The sequence below is a fragment of the Gavialis gangeticus genome, unplaced genomic scaffold (assembly GCF_001723915.1).
Source record: "Gavialis gangeticus isolate Ggan-Ray unplaced genomic scaffold, GavGan_comp1, whole genome shotgun sequence".
NCBI classification, from domain to species: Eukaryota; Metazoa; Chordata; order Crocodylia; family Gavialidae; genus Gavialis; species Gavialis gangeticus.
In genome coordinates, this window is record NW_017729024.1 from 72,634,292 (window position 1) to 72,656,064 (window position 21,773).

At 36.1% G+C, this 21,773-nt stretch overlaps 1 protein-coding gene across 1 annotated transcript in view; it reads right to left on the reverse strand.

Annotated features, from left to right (window-relative positions):
• Positions 1-21,773, reverse strand: part of FBXL17 (F-box and leucine rich repeat protein 17) — a gene marked incomplete at its 5' end in the record, with an annotated part of 605,411 nt that overhangs the window by 193,593 nt on the left and 390,045 nt on the right. Inside the window, one exon of the mRNA XM_019518219.1 lies at positions 8,636-8,712. Coding sequence (XP_019373764.1) covers positions 8,636-8,712 — 77 coding nt within the window. The remainder of the gene's footprint in view (positions 1-8,635; positions 8,713-21,773) is intronic.

Below are 21,773 nucleotides of genomic sequence, written 5' to 3' on the forward strand. Positions count from 1 at the left end.
TCCCCTTTTGATATCTTTTAACTTATAGTGGTTGAAACAGAGAATGAAACACAACTATTAAATGGTATAAGACAGTTTTGCTAACTTCTGGATTAATAAAAATACAGAAAGAAAAACCACAATTTGCATCAAGATTAATAAAAATTTTGGTATTTCATTTGTTGCTGCTACTGGAAATCAGGTTTGAAGGGAAAACTAGAAGCTTTGTTTATAAGCATTAAAACAAATATTTGGCAAAATGACAGCAGATTAAAGCTGGTAGTAGTATACTTTTCCAAATCCACGGGTTAACATGTTCAGTGATGAAAGTAAGTTTTACATTATTTATAAATGGCTATTTAAAACTGTAAACATATTAAAAAATAAGAGGAGTATACAATCCATAGTCCAGGTTCAACTAAAGTTTAGTTTCAAAATTTTCTGTCCTAATGGAGTAAATGACAAAGAATGGGAACCAGGAAATGCATTTGTACATTTATTTATCCATTCATTTATTTATTTATTGTACATGTATTTGTACATACAGCACTGAACAGAACAAGATCATTGCCATTTTTGTGTGTGACATCAGTACAGTCTTTTATTATTTGGTAATCCACAATGATGCCAAATCAAGAAGTTATAAGATAAAGCATCACCTCAGGAAAATAAATATATTTTTATAAAGGTTAAGTGAGAAACTACTCTTTAAATTTTGTGCATTTTCTTATTTCTAAATGTCCTTTTCTATCACATCTGATTCCCTACTACCTGCAATTTCTCATCCATGCAGCAAAATAAACCTCTAGACTAGTATGAAAGTTTTCTTTAGAAGAATTTAAATGTAAGCAGCAGTATCTGTGGGCATCTCTAAAGGAAAGGAACTGGTAGTGAAGCACAATATATCACAGTCTTCTGCATTTAGAATAACCATCTCAAAAGAGATAGAGTGCAAATCACAGGTGGGAGACTAGTTTGTGCATACTGATAATCCAAAAGTGCTGCTACATTCAGCTTCCTCTAACTACCTGTTACACTGTACAGTATTTTTGAGGGCAGAGGTTAAAGGGAGCAGTTCACCTTCTAGCAAAAGAAAGAGAAGTTAAAAGTTCAGTTTACTTCATTCTTCAAGGAGAAAATCCTTTATTAGGTACTGCAGGACAAAGGACTTGCAACTATATGCTGTTCGGAAAATATGCTACTGCTGTAATTTTTCTCACGGTATGGGGCTTCAAGATGCACAGTGGCACTCCAACCCAACTTTTAAACAAAGCTGCATGGAATTTTCATGACATCAAGTGTCTTCTTCAAAGTTATGCAGAGAAAATTGATTTTTGATAGTTATGAACTACATCTACTGCTGCTAGACTGTAGAGGTACTTTTTGTCTCAGTAGTTAAAATTACTGTTGAAAATCTTTTAATATTCTTTTTCTAACAATACCGTATTCTGAAAACTCTAGCTACATGACTAGAGTATAACCCGCTGTTTGAATACTGTTGATAAAAATCAAGGAGCATTACAAATCAGGACCCAGATCCTGCAAATACACATGCTTATATTTAACTTTTCTCACTTGAATAGAATCACTGGTTCTAATATCAATGTCACTACTCATGAATAAAATTAAGCAGGTGCATAGGTACAAGACTGTGTTTTAACACAGCCATAATCTGAGTCAGAAGTTGTTTTTTTGCAAGTATAGGAAATTCATGAGAGATAAAAAAAAGGACATTCAGTAGTACATATACTATGTAATTCATTTTTCTATTTTTGACTTAACGGGAATATTAAGGGGAAATGGGATGGGTTCTGAAATACACTGATGAAGCTCCAGGGTCTTCGCATTCTCATCCAAACCTCTGTGGTATTATACATGATACTGCTTTTTGTCAGACCATATAAAGAACCCATAATTCAAATTTATCCCTAACTCTTGAAATAAATTTATGTTAGTTCTCCAGATAACACTCATTTTCTATTTCTGTCAAAGGGACAAAGATTTTATTTTTTGTATAATTCTGAAAGACAGAACATTAAAACATTTAAATACCTGGTAGCTGCTACAGAGATTTTTTTCTAAGGGAAGTATGTCTCATTAGTGAGCATAAAATGATACAGACTGATTATCATCTAGAGTGAAGATTACCGGAGTTAAACTTTCAACCTATCACAGCAAATAAATAAATATGCTTGTGTACTTCACATGAGGGATTCAGTTCATTTATTAAAGACACTTCATTAGGTGTAAACTTCTGAAATCCACAGGAATAGCAGAAATAAAGAAAAAACAACTACAGAGAACTAGAGAGGCAGCAGGGGGAAGGGGAGGAAGAGCAAGGAAAGCAACAAATTTCAAAATAAAATAATTTATGGGGGGGGGAACAAATACTGAAGGTGAAAGTATAGGACCTGACCCGCAAAGCTTTATCCATGTGCTTAATTGTATCATGCAATAGTGTTCATATGCTTACCATTTGTAAGAACTGGGCCATAAAAAAAGCAAAGTTATGGAGAAAAAAACATAATTGTGTGTAAAGCTGGAAAGGAAAATAGAAAAAGGGAGAAACTCATTTTGAGAAGAAAGCAAATTACGAAAACTTGAACCTCAATTGACAATGCGGCAATTTAGTATTATTTTGAAAGGCACAATGAAAGCTATATCTATTTAAATGATAAAAATTGAAGGAGAGCTTACCTAATCAGTAAAACATGAAAAAGATATCTTTTTGACTTACAAATATACTTTCTTTCAATTTTCCTTTGTCAGTGCTGGAGTTTTTCTCTATTGCAAAAAGATGTGTACCCTCCTAACAATACTGGATAGAGTAGAGGGCATTTAAAAAAATTAAATGAAAAGAAATCAAAGACTATCACTAGGAAAAAAGCACACCATTTACTATGTGCACAAGAGCAATGAAACGCAACCAAATTATAACATGAAACAGAATATTCATTTGCAAGGAAAAATAAGGAATATACATATTTTTCATGATTTATAAGATCAAATACCAATTTTTGGGAAGAAAGGTGAATAAGCTGTTTTAAGTTTTACCTTCAAATAGCGTAGGTTTCCTTAATATGTAAATCAAGCTTATCAATGAATATTTAGTTAACAAAAAAATGTAAGAATAATTTTAAGCATCTTTTAACCAGATTTCTATTTTAAGTAGAATTTACACAGATCCCATACTATTATTTTAATGTTACTCACCAGCACTATATAAAATAAATGTTTAACCTTGTTAGTTGTACCTCACTTTTTAAAAGAGAAAGACTCTATAGTCTAATTAGAATGCAAAATGCTAGTTTGGTATAAAGGTGGGATTTTTTTATGACAGTAACAACCTTTTAAAGCATTCCAGATAAGCATCTATGAAAGTACATAATTGAGTTACATGTCTCTGAAAATCATCTTGGCTTCTACAGATGAGTCACTCTTACGGAAGAAACCCCCCCCCCCCTTTTTTTTCTTTTCTTTCTTTCTTTTTTTTTTAAAGGTATGCCCTCAAGGACACCAACTACCCTGAAGGTGAAGGGAGACAGAGCTTAGTGATTACATACACTACCTCAAGAACGAAAAGACCAGAAATACAGAGTTCTTCAAATTCTTCTTCATAATATTACAAGAGCAAGAGAGCCAAACATTGTGTTAGAGGAGCCCTGTGCAACTGCTAGAAGTGGGGAATTTATTTTTTTCCCCAGAAGTCCAAAGTATTAGAAAATCCAAATGCCACCAGAACACTGGTGTCTTATCTAGGATACAGGATAGGTGACAATAAGCTGGCACGAGTGATAAGGAGAAGTATCCATTCCTCTAAATTGTTTTTGTTGTACCTTTATAGATAATCATTTGGATGTTGTAATTTTTAAATGCTAATAAATAGGTTCCTATGGCAGTCCATGCTAGATTTGTTATAGATCCTAGTTTGAGTATTTATTTTCAAACCTCAGTTCCCAGGTACCTCTTTCTTTTAACTGCTGCTCTTAGTTGTAACCTATAATTTAAATATTTATTTCAAATTCTTTTCTCCATAAGGACTCCAAAATATTAGGTTTCACTACTTTTTGCAAGTGGAAAAGAAGTGTATGGAGGCTTTGATCTTTCCAGGCAGCTGAGAAAGTTGAGCTTCTTTAGTAATTCTTAGTAAATGCCTGGAAAGCGTGGCTGTAAGATCATATCCTTAAACCGTCCAGCGCCATTCCATAACCATTCACTGGCTAGTTTCACCAAAGCTTTTAATCTCTGAACATAAACCGCACCTTTGTGTTTCACTGAGTGAAATGCTATGCACCATCACTAACTTTATAAGTAATATTTTACTCATGGAAATATTCCTTACAAACAAATTCCCAACACTCAGGAAATCAATAAACCCCAGAATTAGAGCGGAAAATTGAAGAGACAGTTACACAATTCTGTGTGTGATTGCTGTCCCCTCTCACAGCTATACATCTTCGCATCAACCTAATTCATTTGACACACAGTCTCCCCACAGCTGAGAAAATCCAGCTTCCTTACTAGTTCTTACTAAAAGATTAAATACAAAAACCGTCTATGTTTAAATAATGTTAAGGTTGTGACACAAATCAACAAAAGGCAGGAAATTCAAAGATACGCTAACACTCCATGCTTAATTCACTATTGTTTAACAAAAGGACAAAATGGTATATGGAACTAGAGTCAGCCCTGACTTCATGCTATCTGTGGTCCTGGGTAAACAAGTGTTTACCACAGAAATACTTCATTCACAAATATTGCAGATTTTCTAGTAACTTTGTTTCATAGTAATGCATAGGCAGTTGTTTAAAATACTTATCACTTAACTAAAATAAATTAGAATGAAAGAAAACTTTTAATTTAGTTTACCATCCTACTGACTTGCATTATGGTAAGTCATACAACATTTATGTAAAGATAAAAGCATTATAAAGCAAGTAACCATTTACAGAGTTTCATACATTTAATAGCAGAAAAAATGTAAATATAAACACTTCAACTTTCATGAGCATTTCAAAACTAAACAAAAAGCCTCCCAAAAGTTCCTAAATGAAGCCCTTTCTTAAAAGTTTAGGGGTAAAAAATTAAAGCTAAAATATCTTATTTAAAGTAAAATTAAACAGAAACAGTGACTGTGTCTTTTAAAAATGCATGTATGTTTTCGTGTTAAAAAACCAAGTTTTTATGTTATTTTTCAGTTATATAGAGCTGGATACATTCATCCTAAACTTTGAAAAAAACGTATTTGGTCATGTACATACATACATATCAACAACATATATAGACAGGCAGTTAAACATTTATTCCAAGATTTAAGACTTGATTTCATAAGTTTTAAGGGTGAAAAGATTTTTACAACAGTTATATACCCCTGAGAAGTTCATAACAAAAGTGCTGACACAGCCTTAACTCTAGCAGTGTAATAAGCAGTACTGTATTTCTTTTCTTTTTTTATATAGTTAACAACTCTTAGCATCTGCTGCCTATTTCAATTCCACCTTGGTTTCCTTTTTTGTTTTTCTTTTTGTCTAATATAATTAAACATAAAAAAAATTCCTGTGTGACTATAGTGAGAACAGAAAATCTACTAAAACAGCGTTAGAGGTTTGTTGGTGTCCAAATACAGCCCAAGAGAGTCAGATGCCCTCTGCTACATTATATTTTTTAAACTCATCATTCTGTGCAGTCTTCCACCAAATTAAATTCCATGGTGGCAGCATGCTAGGGAAACTAATGTTGGCTATGACTGTATTGTTATGGTTTAGGGGATTTTATTAGTCTTCTGGATTTCAGTAGGAAGGCAACCTTTCAGTGCACCATTTTTAGTAACCTTTTTCAATAGAGTATACATTTTCAGGATTACGTATTTTATTTTTTCATAGAATCTTACTGACAAAACTAATTAGGAACATACAAACTGTTTAATTTCACATTTCATGATATGATTTCTTAGAGTATGTGTAATTATTTCACCCATGCATCCCTCTATTCAGTATTAGTTATGGGTCAACAATTACAATTAGTGCTGATATCTTAATTCTTTCCTGGTGTCTCAAATTGAAGGTATGTTTCGAACAAATTGTGCTGGTAAAATCATGCTGTTTTACTTACTAATGCAATTCCCAGTTTTGGCAGTTTGAACTAATAATCAACTACATTTCTGCCACCAGTGGACAAAATTTCATTGAACTACTCACTATCACATCAAGAAAACTTGGCTGAAATTTTCAAAGTAGTCTCAGTGGGTGTATCTACACATGCCACTAAGGTAATGTGATAAACTTCAGCACAATTTGTGCCAGAGTCAGCTACTCCTTGGTGCAGCGTCTGCACATGTGCCTGTGACTGCAGCAGTTTGAGTCAGGTGGGGCAGACCCTGGCTGGCAGCAGGCTTGGGGGCTTAGCCCCAACCTCTGGGTGGCAGTGTTGGGCAACAGAGGGGCTAGCTGGGAGCCAAGAGGGCCAAAACTGCAGAGCTATGTGACTGACACCATGAACCTGCTGCCAGCCCACAGCTACTCCACCCTGACTCAAACTGCTGCAGTCCCAGTCACCGTCCACACGTTTGTTTCTGTGCACTAAATGACTCTGTCATAAGATAGTACTGTCCCCAACAGTTCTTTCTTACAGAAGACTTAATTAATTTACTGCACCTAAAACCAGCACATGTGTAGTGGGTGATGCTTTACTGTGGAGCTAATTAGTCAACTGCGGTAAAGTGCATGTGTAGATGTACCCAGCATGAATAAAATGTGAATGCTTAACTTCAAAATAGTAAAGTTTTGTGCAATTTCTAAGGCTAGATAAGCCATAGTATTCATGCACTGATTTTACCAATGTATGTTTGAGTGAATATTAATCTAATATTAATATATGAATACTGTTGACACACATTTGTAACAACACCTTGCAAGAGAAACAGCCTCTTACCAGCAATATTTTCCCTTTGGAATATTTTCCATACTATGCATTCCACTGACATTCTCTATAATAGGACAAGCCACTTAAGAGCAACATGGCATTAAGGCACCAGAATGTTGCTACTAACAGGTGTCAACTGTAATAAATCTACCGCTAGAAGCACCACCAAAAGTTATCTGAAAAGCCCCAATGATTATTAGATCAACTATACCTATGATGCTAATTTATCATAGTACAATTTAAACTAGTGATTCACAAACTTTATAAACTATTAGAAGGAACAATTCAATTTTGACAATTAAGGATGCTTATCTAACCATCCAAGTAACTCCCTGGTTACTGCGTTAAGGGGCAGAGGAGTTTCAAACAGAGGAGAGGTTATTGAAACCTAAAACTGCTGTCCTAACAATTCAGAATCTCCATTGTCATTTTACAGCCCAAAGAGAATTCCTCTCCCAAATCTCCCACTACTTCTTTGCACCAAGCCTCTACTTCTCAGTGATGTGCTACAGGGTCTTGTCTCACTGCTGGGCCAAGAATAATCTTTGTATTGAACTTTCAGATAAGCAAAGCAGTGCAAGACTGGAAAAATGGACCCATTTATGTTTATTAAAAAGAATACCAACTTTGGTATTCTTTATTTTAAAGCCATGGAATGAGGAAAGAAGGAAGTGGAAAGACAATTCTAATCAGGTACCTTAGAACTAATCCTAAAAGCTGTGGGGAAATGAACGGGAAATCTCATTGATATCAATGGATTTAGATGCCTAAGTAGGATTTTCAGGCTACATGTAAGTTGTTTTTTCTAAGAGTCTCCCTTCAGGCAGAGTTCAAGCACCTCACAACACTGACATGCATTACGAAGTTGCCTAGGTAGGACTTACACATCTTGATCTGGATTACTACAAAACTAGGATGAGAAGACTAAGGATTTTTTCAGTCAAAATATAGGGCAATGAATCTAAGCAGCTCTGTAGTTTTGCAACTTCGCAGCAGGTTTGGACTGGATCTCGTTTTGTGATGTCAAAATTCTGCCCAACTCTCATTAGGTGCTTAAGAGAATGATTTGGATTTTGCCTTACTTTTTGGATCTGAGCCTTAATTCCAAAACCTGGCTCTAGTTTGAGTCAGTGGGTTTCCTTACTACTTGATTGTTTTAAACCATATCATTTGATCTATCATCACTCAAACTCTTGCCATAGAAACCTATAGTTTTTGCAACCTAATCAATCTAAAGAATTAACCTGTAGTTTTTCAAAGCCTAGTTCTGTTGCTCGTGATACTACTAAATTGTCATGGTTTCCATTGTTGCACAGCAATATTTTTTTAAAGTAACATAGGATACATTCCATTTTTTACATCCTACATTAAGCAATTAAAAAAATCTACAGTCATAATTGCTTAGTTATGTGCTTAATTCATTTTAAAACACACAGTTTTTTGAGGGTAAGTTGCCATCATCATTCCAAAGGTACAATTACCATTTACTCCAATCCCATCTCTGTCTGTTAAATCAAATAAGCATGATTTACGTGCAAGCTTGTATATCAACTTTGAAACTTGCAGGCACAAATAATTATATGCATATTGAAAGTATGTTTATACATCAGCTTAGCAATTTTATGGAGTAGAATCCATAACTAAATATTTCCAATAGCTTTATAAAAATCTCATGTAAAGCTACAAGAGATCAATCTTGATACAAGGTGGGAGGGAAAAAAGCTGTATTACATACCATAATCAGTGATCTTACAGGATACCAAATACAGCTCTTTCAGGTTCCGTCCTTCTTTAGCAATAACCTCTACACATCTGGAACACATTTAAAATAAGATTTACAGTTATATGAATGCATTTCATCTTCAATTAATCAGGGCTCACCCATAATTGTAACACTACGGTCAATTCTGAATGCATTACATAACGTTTTCATTTTTGTGAACTCCTCTAAAGACATTTCAAGAGAATATATTATATCCATACCTTTTAAACTGAAAAGTACAATGATTTATGTGACTCAAGTTAGACATATTTATAATTAATACAAGTCCCATGATCAAAAGAGCTCTTGATGGGAAAAATATGTTGTATTGAATTTGTTTATATGACTATCACATTAACAGCATCTGAATATACAATATTTAGTAAGGCTGTGTGAAGCTTCAGTCCCTGATTCGATTCGGTGGAGATTCGGCCTAATTCGGTGGCCAAATCTCCAAATCCAAATCAAATCAGAGGATCCTTTAATCTCTCCGAATCAAACTGGAACCCTCTGAATCAATTCAGGGATTTGGACATAGACACAGCTTTAAATGTTTTTCTACATACCTCAAGGTACCAGGTGGCTTGTGAATGCTGCAATGGTGGGGTGGATGGAGTGTCCCACGGGGGGCACCTGTGGGGGGAAGGGGGGGAGTCTCCAGTACACTCAACATCAGACCTGGAAGTGGACCAGAAGCACTTCCATTCCATTTCCAGGTCTGCCGGGGAGCATGTGGGCCCCCCCACCCCTCTGGACTTGGCAACTGGTGCCTCCTGGTTCTGGAGGGGCACCTGGGGTCCCCCCATGGCCAATCACTGAGTTGAGGGGTGCAGAGGGCCCCCCCACATGCTCCCCAGCAGACTGGGAAATGAAATGAAAATACTTCCAGTCCACTTCCGGGTTCACCGCTGAGCATGTGGGTGGCACCCCCATACTCCTGTGGGATGCTTCATCTGCCCCAGCATCTCAGCATTCATGAGCCATGCCTGGTACCTTGAGGTATGGAGAAAAAACATTTAAAGCTATGTCTATGGCTAAATTACTGATTCTGGGAATCAACATTGAATCTTCAGATTTGGATTTGGCTGAATAAAATCAGGGACAGTGATCTGAATCAACAAATTGAATCACTGTCCCCGATTTGGGCTGAATCCAAATTGAATACAGCCTGTTTCACACACCCTAATGCCTAGCCATAGAGTTTCAGACAAAAGTGTACGCTGCACTATATCAGTTGCAGAAGACTTTACAACAGGGATTGGCAACCTATGGCCCCTGAGCTGGACATGGCCAAGCAGAGGAACAGCAGCACAACTGTGTGGCAACCAGGGCAGTGCCATGCTGATTTTGGCATTTCAATCAGCTGCCACTGTGAAACTGCTTTTTTTGTGCCCTACAAAGGGGTCTGCTGGCCCAGTTGCATCCTCCTTCCTCCTCCCACACTGACCCAGAAAATCAGGCAGTACAGGGCTGCATTGACCCTCCCATCCCCTCCACAGCACTCATTGCTGCAGAGGGCCACATATGTACAGTGAGAGTAAGGGCAGGAAGCTTGAGCTTTCTGGTGTGCAGTGTGCATGTGTGGTAGGAGAGGGAGATTTGCGGCAAGGAGTTGGGCTGCAAAGCTCTGGCCGAGGTTGACAAAATGTTGCTGATCCCTGCTAAAAGAAAATACTAGGCATTTTAAATCTGGAAGTAAAATTCACTCTTGCATTTCTGCAGTGATTATTACAGATGTCAATATTAATTAGGTCAGGGAATATCCTGAACCATTTGTGCACCACAATGCTGCTATATAAGGTCAGATTTATGAGGATGGAGTCTCAAACTGAATTTCTGCTTGATTAGCCTGTTTATTACTAAACAGGTTTTTTGTCTGTTAATTCACTTTTTCATTTACTCTTGTAAGCAAGGAAAGGAACAAGAAAATGAAAATGTGTCATAAAACTAGCTGTTTATCATTCAGCATTTAATTATGACTACATCTAGATTTAAGATTCACGAACAAGTTCTGTTTACAATTGTGTTATTTACACAGTATCATTCACAAAATGGAGTTACTATAAAATGTATTTTTATCCTACTAAGTTTAGAACTTATTACTTGTTCATTAGATTAGCTACTCTGGCCCTATTTCGAAACTAAATATGGATACATTTTTAAAAGCAATTTTTAGCAGGAAAGAGATAATAGCATTCCTTTTGAGTCAATATGGATCCTTTTTAATTTACAGGTCACTGATGCAATAGACTGCTATGGCTCCCAAGTCAATCCATCTGCATTATACAGGATAAAAATAATTCCTAATTTTCAAGTGAAAATATATGTTTTCTAAATCCGTCATAACCTTTTGGGGAAAATAAGCCTATATGCTCAGGAACTTCTAGCACCACCAAAAGAATATTCTCCAATATGAGATCTTACTACTGATGCCAACAATTTGATTTCCTAAAAAAAGACTTGTTCTTAGAAATTATAGTAATAACAGCATCATTTCTTTTCAGTGCTATTAATCCTCTGCCCTCATCCCAGAAGCAAAGAAGCACGGCTCTGTGAAGGTTACTTTCACTTTGATTTCTTCACCATTTTCATAACAGATATCAGGTTACATTTTTAATAAATATTCAATTTATTTTCTAAACTGGGTAAAATTAATACTTGGAAAACTTAAACTGGCAACCAGGTTGAACTGGAGAAAGGAGACCTGTTTAACTACATTGGACAAAGCAAAAGGAGTGAAAACTTTTTTCCGTTGACCCTGACCTGGAGGAAAAGCACTATGGGAGACTGAATAATTCACTCCTCTTACCCTTTTTCAAGCTATGTCTCTTCCAGCAAGACTGCAAATATTGATGTCAGTTAGCAACCATGGTGTCCATTTTCCCATTGAAGAGATTTGAAGAAAGACTGTTTCATTTCATATTTTCATTCTGTGGAACCATGTTCATCAGGTTACTTTTATACCAGGGGTATCCAACATATAGCTTGTGGGCCAGATCTGACTTGTGGAGATATTTTGCCCAGCCCAAAGGCCTCCCAGAGGATCTGAGAATTAGGGGCAGGACCTGTGACCTAATTTCCAGCAATAGAGCTCCAATGGGCATGTGCATCACCAACAGGGAAGCAAACAGCCACTGTATTTTGCAAGCAGCAAAGCAACCACTCAGTTGCTCCACGCTGCTGCTTACTCTGCCACAATTGCCAGGTCCTGATAAGGAACCCCACAGTCTGGATCTGGCCCAAGGGAGTAGGTGAGTTTAACACGCTTGTTTTATACAAATCAAATAGTAAACAAGATTCTCACTGATCTCTAAGGCATGTTTACAACTTAGGCACCTGGCCCTAGATAGGTGATCCTAACCAACAGGATTAGGCACCTAGGCTTTTTAGAGAGTGCTAGAGGTATACCAAAATGCTTCCTAAGGCAGATCCAGATCACCTAGTCACTCAACAGGGAGGTGCCTACAGCAAGTGAACAGGAACATTATGTGTAGCAGTGCTCCTTTTTACAGATTATGCATATAACTGCTGGAAGAAAGAGAAATGCATCTGTCACACCAGGACTTAGATCACTCAGACAAGATGTCTACCTGAACAACAATGGCCGTAAGGCTCCTGCCGTGCAGCCTAAGTAACTGGGTCAGCCACCCAACAAACTTATCAGAGTCCACTACCCGCCCTGCCATTTCTCTCTGATTAGTTCTGGGGCTGCTTTGAAGGAGCTCCTCCAGCACCTGAACCTGGCTGCACATCTTGCTGGTCTCCAGCCTGAGCAGCTCCAACCCGTGTGACTTCTCTGGCTCTCACCCTGGTATTCTTGACCATGTACCCTCAGACTTCAAACTCCAATTTGACCTTGGCTTACTTCTCAGACTTCGGATTCTGGTTAATCTGCTGGCTCAATGTTTGGTTTGGACTCCTCAGCCCTGTGGATTTTGGACCTTAGCTGCACCTCAGATTGCTTCCTGACCCTCTGATTCTGGTTAGTTCTCTGGCTTGGAGTTTGGTCTCAGACACTTGCCTTTGGATCTCACCCCCACAGCTGGAAATCAGGCCCACCCTCAGGTGCTCCCAAGACATAGTTTGCTCCTGGAATCTTTCAAATTCCCGCCCCTGGCTCTAACTGTTCAACCTGATGCCCCATGTGGACCATGACCATGGTTATAGGCACCAAGAAAAGAACAAGTTATGCAGGAACCAGCACTTGCCCAAAAAGACAGAGACCTAGGTATCCTGATTTTCTCAGCCTGAGTATGTTTGACTCTACATCTCCTGGTGGAGGATAACTTCAACAGGAAGAGTGGAGAAAGTCATCAGGCAGAATGGATTCAAGAGCCTTTGGGCCAAAAGGACATCATGTAAGGGAGAGATATACTCTGTACACCAGCTAGGAAATCTGCTGGGAGTGAGGCTGCCTTTGGTTCAACTCCCTGGTTTCAAAGCTTTTCATGCATTATATCATATTTTCAGTTTTAGCTTTTGTATCCCCGCTATAGCATATGCATAGGTCAAATGAACTTGTAGAGATACAAGAAACCCTTTACGTTTCCTCACACAGATACTGATCAACTTGTGGAGGATACTAATTTCAAATCTATTTTCATACACAAACTTTGAAAATGAAGAAAATAAAAGTTGTATATTTATTACCTCTACCTTTATTAATCTTTGTTAAATATAGAGTCAAAGAAAAAGGGTAATAGCACAAAATGATATTAACCTTTTCTACAAAGCAAGGATCAAGTTACATTAAATCTCTTGGCTATAATCCATCAAAATTACCCCTACTTGTAGCCATATATATCTTTCAAAACATTAAGTTTATATTCTGATTGATTTGCGCAATTCCTCAGAAATTGTTGAGTAATTTTTTAACATTATTTAGAAGGATTCCTTCTTTCATGCCAGTTTTTTTGGAGGTGAGGGCAAGTAGGGTTTGGGTTTTTTATTATATTTATTTTTTTTAACAGATAGGGAATGTTTATTTCAAAAAGAAAGTTTGAATAGGTTTACTCCATGGATAAGGATATTTTCCTCCAAACTAAAAAAATACCCTTGATGTGAAAACATAACTTCAGAAAACAAATTAATTTTATAATCAAAACAATTAATTATTCTGTAATGCTGAAGGCTAAAGGAATAAGGCTAAGAGTAGAGCTAAACAAGTAAACAAGGTATTCAAGAACCAATATGGCTAACAATATTATCTTTACTTTGTGACCCCTCTAAAATAAGGTAAACACATTAGAAACATGCAACTCATGAAACCTGCCCAAAGAGAAGACACTGTGTTTTGATAGGTATGGGGAGAAACTACTCATTTATGCAACCTGGAGATACTGACTGACAAAATCTTGTGCCATCTTGCAAAATTTTTTCTCCATCTAGCATAAGTTTTATGAAAGCTGTTCTCTGAAAGACTAATATGCAATTAATTTTTATCACATTTGATTCTAAATGTAGTAAGTTGGTATCATGCACAAGCAAATTTACAGTACAGATGGAAGTCAGGGAAAGGTGAAGAACAGAAGCTGATTTCACAGTATGAAGCCAATCAAACAATATTTCAGAGTAACACCATAACTAATGTTAATATGAAAAGTGTTACAGTGCTATCTGGAGTTTATGGCAAGTACACTCTGCGCAATATTGTGATGATGAATGGGGTCTCAACATCCCCAAAGTTCAGGGATGTTCACAAGATAACAGGACTAAAATTGCCTCTTGCCAAAACCACTTTAAAAAAAGTCTTACTATTTCTGGAAAGTCTGACAACTTTCTAAAATGAGAGACTACAACATGCTTAAAATCCCAGCATATCAAGATTAGACAAACCACTGTTAACAAAGCTGGAAATAGTGAGTGATTGTAAGCATGCATATTGTGCTGTTCCTTTGCTCTACCCATCTGCTCTGTACACATGAGCAAGCAGAGTACTGAAATGTGCAAAGATTTGTTCTTACAGAGCTTCTGTACAAACAAGAGTTTCTTCTTGCACTGCAATAGTCTCCCAAAGCAGAAAAATAATACATCAGATCCCAAAGTGATTGGGTTAATTTTGGACTTAATTGTTTTGATGAGGCCAACATAAAATTAGATGCAACATTCTTACGCTTGTTTTGTTTTTTGATTTTTTGCTTATGGCTGCTGCAAACTTACAAGATTAAAAATACCATAAAAATGTACTAATTTAGAAAATGAGCCAAGTGATGGGACAAATATTTTTGCTTTTCCTAGGCAACTGATCCCTAAATCCTTTGACTTAAATGAGGGGTAAAGGTTAATGAATTAAATTGTATACGCTTCAGACTATCAAAGGGATTCAAAAGGGACTCAAGTTATGAAAAATAATTGTCTGTTCTACATACTTACATAGTTTTATGTTTTTGGTCTCCTTCTCAAAAGCTTGGAACATGGCATTAGTGACAATTGAAAAGAACTAATGAGGAAATATGACTACAGTGCTTGCAAGAAAAGTGGTCCTAGGAGACCTTGTTACTGTTTGTGATGCACTTCAGGCCCCAGTGAAGCTAATTGGAGTTGCAATACACTGGTTAAGAGATCTCACTTTAAAGGACTGAGTTTCAATCACCTTAAAGGTGTGAAAAGCAATGGTACCATTAGAGACGCATTAATACACTGCTTGATGAGATCCAAAATGAACATCAGAATGTGCACACCAAGTCACTTTTGCATTGATCAACAAAGATATTTCTCTAAGCACAAAAAACAACTTTTTGCTATCCTTTAAAGCATAACCAAGAATAGCACTGTAGTACACTGGGAAGAGAAACAGATTTAGGAATGAACAATGAGATCTAAGCCACAAACTGGGGAGAGAGAATGCTTATGACAGGGATCCCAAAAAAGACTGCTTTAAAAGCAAGATGTAGAAAAAGAGTGGCTGTAGTAACCTGAGCATAAAGTGAATGGGAAAAAGGATTAAATCAGTACCTATGAATAATCTTAGAATTGACTGAGGGGGCAATAGCAATAACACAATCCCATTTCAGTAAAAAAAAAAAAAAAAAAGGCTGCCATTGTAGGCAAAGAGTTCAACTATTAGATACTAATGATTGGATATACTCTTAGGAAGTCTACAGTATAAGAGGTAAAATGGGAAATACAACCAAATTTATATAGTGTCTTATCATCCAGACAGTGAACATTTCCTTTCACTGTCATAGCACACAGTTAAATAAGCAGACATATTTAAATTCAGTACAAAATATGTACTTGTAAATTACTTTTCATTTGAGCATGTAGGAGTGCTCTAAAGGAACAAACGCTAATTGTAAAGAAGACAAAGCAGATTAAGATTTGCAATTAAAACTACTAAAGTATATGTGCAAAGCACATTTTGTCAGGAACTGATACACAATATGTCACTAGTTCTGCAAGCTAACAACAATTATCTTACAGTAATCATTAAGTTCTCGGTAGTAAAGTTGAACACTCTGGGAAACTGATGATGCTTGAAAACCAGTTTTATCAAGTAGCTTTATTACTTAAAATAGGGGAAAATTAATACACATTTTGTCACATTGGAAATAAAGTCACAAAAAATGAACAGATTGATTTTTTCAAATCTCTCAAACTAGCAGTGAATGTATAAAGGCTTCTTCAATTTATCCTACCCTGATTGTGTAGAGCTCTAGCAACTTAGGGGACAAAAAAACAAAGAAAGAAGACCATTAGCTGAGTTTCCCACTCCCCTTGCTGGCATATGTATGTAATTGCACTGAAGGTGGCCTTTGGTACCTCACTCCCTGTAAGTGATTTGAGGAACAAATTTAAAGAAAAGAGCTATGGAAAACAAGTGCCACCCTCCAGCCCCCCCAACTCATATTAAATTAACTCTGGAGAAAAAACTATTAAACTTTTTTTTTTAAACACTTGAAATATGGTTTTGAGGCCTTAAGAGGCCATTCATCTATTTTATTCCGGTTTGGTATTCTTACTGCATGCACAAAAATGCTGCGGGGACAAAACAAGGTTGTAGGAGACTGACTGTAGACTGAACTGTGTATAAGTTGAGTGTAGTTTTTATAGTTCTTTTAGAAATTATAAAAAAGTAGACTAATAAACAGAACAATACAGTAATTTGAGTTTTTGTAGTTTACTGTTAGTACTACATAGGCTTGCAACAGAGTAATGAAGATTGTATTATGAACCTTTCTCTTTGCATCTCTGGGAAAGTGGCAGCCTAAATCCCAGCTCTTATATTTGTCAGATAGCAGCCTCAGGATAGTCTGATGCCTATTGTATTTCACTAATGTAATACTGACATGAGAAGGGAAACAAACTCAATTCATCATTAGAGAAATAACATACAGAGTGGCAAGGCTGTAAAATAAGTGAAATTCAAAAGCAGCTAGCAAAAAGTTAACACTCTCATTATTTACAGATCACTGCCTTATTCAGCAGTGATTAAGATTGGTAATACATGCTAAGGGTTTACAGAACTTCCCTAGGAGACCTTTTATGTCATACAATATTTATAAACACATGCAATATTTTCAGCATATACATCTCATCTAAAAGTCAAGACTTGACACCCAAAATTGATATTTGAATTATCCGTACAATCTTAAAATCCTTTATTTCCAGTGATAAGTGACAGAGTTTTCAGACACCTCACTCAACTTAAAAGTAAAAAGGATGTAGGCCCAGACTGTAATGACTTTTCAAGGTAAATTTTAGGATCAGTGCATGAAACGATTATGAATTCCCTTCCACAAGGTTGCCTGCCTACTATTTCTATTACTGATACATTATTTGAGAAAAAGTCTGATGGTACTGCCTAAGCTTTATACGAAATGAAATTACCTCCTTAACTCAGACAAGATGCTAAAAAAAGATACATTTATTCTGAATTGGAAAGGGAGTGCTCCTACATCATAATCTTAGTAGATTGCCTATTATATTTTACAAATACAGATTTGAAAAACCACCTGGTATTTTATAAATTTCAGTTAACACCAATTATCATACCAAAGTACTAAATTAATAGTTTTACACAAGATCTTATTACGGAATTATGTGACTAGACAGAAAACCAAAGGATAGGGCTTTTAAGCTACAATTTTGAAACTGTGGCTAATTTTTTCAGATTGTAAACTCTGTAATTCAACAGTTGCAATGAGATCGAGAGGACAGCAGGTTGCATCCTTGAATCAAAATATCTCTTATACATCAACATTCATAATTAAATCAGTCTGTATTTCCTTTGGAGATGTAATCAGAACTTTTTCATTTAGCAACCTGATTAATAGGTCAGTTTTCTACGGCCAACACAGTTTTTCCTATGTTTTATTTTTAAAATGTAAGTCATCTTAACTAAAATAATGGTTTGCTGCATTTTTGTACCAGTTGCAACTTATCTAGGGCAGGTGGCACATTCTTAGATATGAACTGCAATAATCAAGCCTGGCAGTCGCAAACAGGTGAATCCTTGTGAACAATTTTGAATCTGCGAGGAAGGGTCATGACTGGGCAGTTGTCGATGAAAATGAGCAAAGTTTGATACAATGACTATCTGGACTGTTAACAGAAATGTGAAGAACATGAAGGCTACAGACTGATTTAACACAATCGGAGTATATGGATACCATGCATCTTAAGAGATGCTACAGAAGAGAGAAATTCAACATCACTCCAATCTTGTTTGGGATTGGTTCATTTAGCTGTTTATTGAGGTCTGATTTTTAGTAAGGAACTAGAAAGCTGGGAAGTGGTGCCATTTACATTTAATGTAAAAACAAGACTCAGAGCTGTTGTTATCTGTGTACTACTCTCATGTTAGCCTGTTTGTTATCTCATTGGTTTGTATCTTCACTCTGTGTATGTTGGATGTTATAAGGCAATGAACCTCACAGGAACATTTACCCATAATACAACATAATATTTGAACTGAAAAGAAAGACATACATTCAGAATTTAAGGTGGGACAACTGCATAAGGTGATTGAGAGCATCAACACTGGCAAATAGCTACAGCAGGAACTTACATGCTTTCTTTGTCTTCGAAGCAAAGACAATTGTTTCTATACTAAAACCTGGGAAGGGTCCAGGAAACCAGCAAATGAGATGTTGGAGACTGAGATTCCTACAATTAGCTTGCCTTACAATTATCTTGCTAAAAAGGGACGTGAATTTACCAACATAATTGTGAAACTTCATATTTCTAAGCACCTACTGCCAAAGGAAGTAGCTGCTGTTTTATGAGGAAGAGTAGATGCATATGTTATAGAGAAGATGCACATTGTACTTTTTATAAAGATTTTATTCTTTTTACCCTTTTTAATCAAAATCACTTGAACTGAAAACTTTTGGGTGCTCAGTGTACATGAAAGAAGTTAAAAAGCAGGATTAGAAGAATTAATTTGATTTTACTAGTTTACTATTTTATAAACAATTTCTAGTCATTGAAGTTTGTGTTTATATTTTGCATTTTCAGTCAAGGATTGCAGATACATCAATGCATACTGTTGCAGACAAACTTCCAACCTTTTTTCTTTTATCAAAACAATATTAATATGTTAGGTGAGAAAGTTATTTTTGGAAATAAGATTATGTTACTTGTCAGTAAGAAGATAATAAAAATGCTTAATGACTGTGTGTGATTCAAGTTAATAACTTTATCAATTGCTTTTTAGCCAAATAAGCAAATATTTGCACATTTAGAAATGTTTATTATTATATAAACATATTTATATAAAATTGTGCACTGTACTGTATCTTTTCTTTATATGCTGAGTTTATTGTAACTATACACATTTCTTGAATTGTTCACTGTCTGTTCAAAAATAGCTATTCCTTTTTGAACCCAAGTAACAAAAAACAAAGTATCCTGATATAAAATCTAGATACTGGAAACAGCCAAGCAAACTAGTCTAGGTTCCATTTCTGGTTCCCTGAAAATTAAAAAAAAAAAAAAAAAAAAATCAAGAATCCTGGAATTAACCATACCATGCTGTATTGGAAAATGATCTTTTTTTAAACAAAGCCATCCCAATCAGTAAAACAGCAAGACCATGAGTCATAATTGTTCTGTGATGAAATATTTCATTTATGGTCAAAGCAGGCTATATATATTTATTTTATTCACAAGTGTTAGCACAAGAATTTTCCGTCCTAACTTTTTTCATTATATTAAATAATGTTATAGTCAGTCCAGGCTTCCCAAGGGAAGGACTATATGATTAGCTATATTATTTTCAAGGATATGTTATTAGCTTTAGCTTAGACATTTGGCATTCACTTTAAATAGAGTACTCATAGTCTGAATTGCCAATCAATTGGTACATAAGAACAGTAGGCACACTTTCTTAACTCACCTGGGAGGACAGTAGAAAACTAATGTAGCTAGTGTGGAAGTTTGACAGAAACAGTACAGGAGAACATTACATATATGCTATAGGTACAATTTCAGGAAATTGGAACAGAAATAACCACTCAGAAAATAGAAAATCACTCCTCACTTTTTTTTTCAGATAGTTAAGCAACTCACAAGCAGCACTGTTTTCATGAATACAGCAAACATGCTTATTTTTCAACGTGCTGTTTGATAGTATTCAAAAATTAATTCAGGATGGATACTGTTCACCAAAGCCGTTTTGTCAAACATGGTATTCAGTACCATATTATTATTATTGGAAAAGGTTCATGGAAAAATATGTGAAATGATATAGGCACATTCCATGCTTTAGTGAGAATATTAGAAAACCTCTTATTTGTTGCCAATCACTCATAACAGACTAAACTGTCAATCAGAAATACTGATTAAAGTATGTAGAAAAAGACTGAGCTCTCACTCTTAACTTCTAATGCAGTTTCTAGTTTATGTTGTTCAATTTGAAGCCCAAAATAGATTATTTGTTACTAGCAGAACAGGTATACAGGTATCTTGTTATTTTCTTTGCATGCTTAAGTAACTCAATAAAAGTTCAAATTATTCGGTGGCTACAATCACCCATCTTCCTAATTACTTGTCAATTTATTTGACAGTATAATATGCAGAGACATTAAAGCTACCTATACAAATGCTGAGGAGTGGCAAGGGGTGGAGGGGAGGGGAGTTTTAATTAGAGCAGTTCCCAGAGAGACACTCTAATTGAAACACTGCAGCATCATGTGCATTAATCCCCTGCATGTTTAAAAATGGCCATGGGACACTAACTGAAGCTCATATGACGGGCTTTAGTTAAAGCACCCCAGCAGCCATTTTTAAAGCTGAGAGGGCTTACACATGTGATGACGCGGTGATGCTAGAGCATTCTAATTACAACATGGAGCAGACTCAATTAATCGAGTCTGCTCTGATGTGTTCTAATTAGTATGTGTTGGAGCACATGTATAGGTACATGAGTCTCCTAGCTTGAGCTCCCATTTGCCTTTGTATCTTTAGCATTTATGTGATGTCTAGTGTGCTGGTATCTAAATGCTGAATAATATTATGATGAAATATAAGAATCCAGAACAAATGGTGTTTTCTCTGTTTATTTTCCAAGTCCATTAAGAACCAAGTTAGAACCAGTTTTCTGTTCTCAAGCGTACTGGAAACCATGTCTCAAAGTAGAGGTGATGTATTTAATGCTGTTTGATACATGTGTTAAGTGCCATTTACTTCAGCATATACCAACTTCAGTTTTCTTCTGATACTCATTACGTTCAGCCTCAGGTATGTAAAATGAATATAATCTACAGAAGACCAGTCCATTCCTAAGAAGAAAAGATTCAGATAGAAAATTCCTTTCCACAGCAGTCATTTGTGAACCTATGATTCCAGCAGCTATATGACAAGTCCAGCAAAAGCATAAAGCTTCACACCAACTTGAAGATATATGGTCTTGGTCACTGGAAATATCAACATCTTCATGTATTTTCTCTTCTTTCTAATCCCATTTCTGTTTTTGAAGATACGCTTCAGTGGGTATTATACTCTGAAATTCTGGAGGTACCAGGACATATACAAGCTGTGACATGGAAGGAATTTTCTGTTCAAGTTATAATATTGAAGCTTATTTGAAAAGTATATTGTCAGGTGCTTGAGACATTAAAGAGATCAGTTAGCCATGTTTTACTGGGGGGGGGGGGGGGGGGGGGGCAGG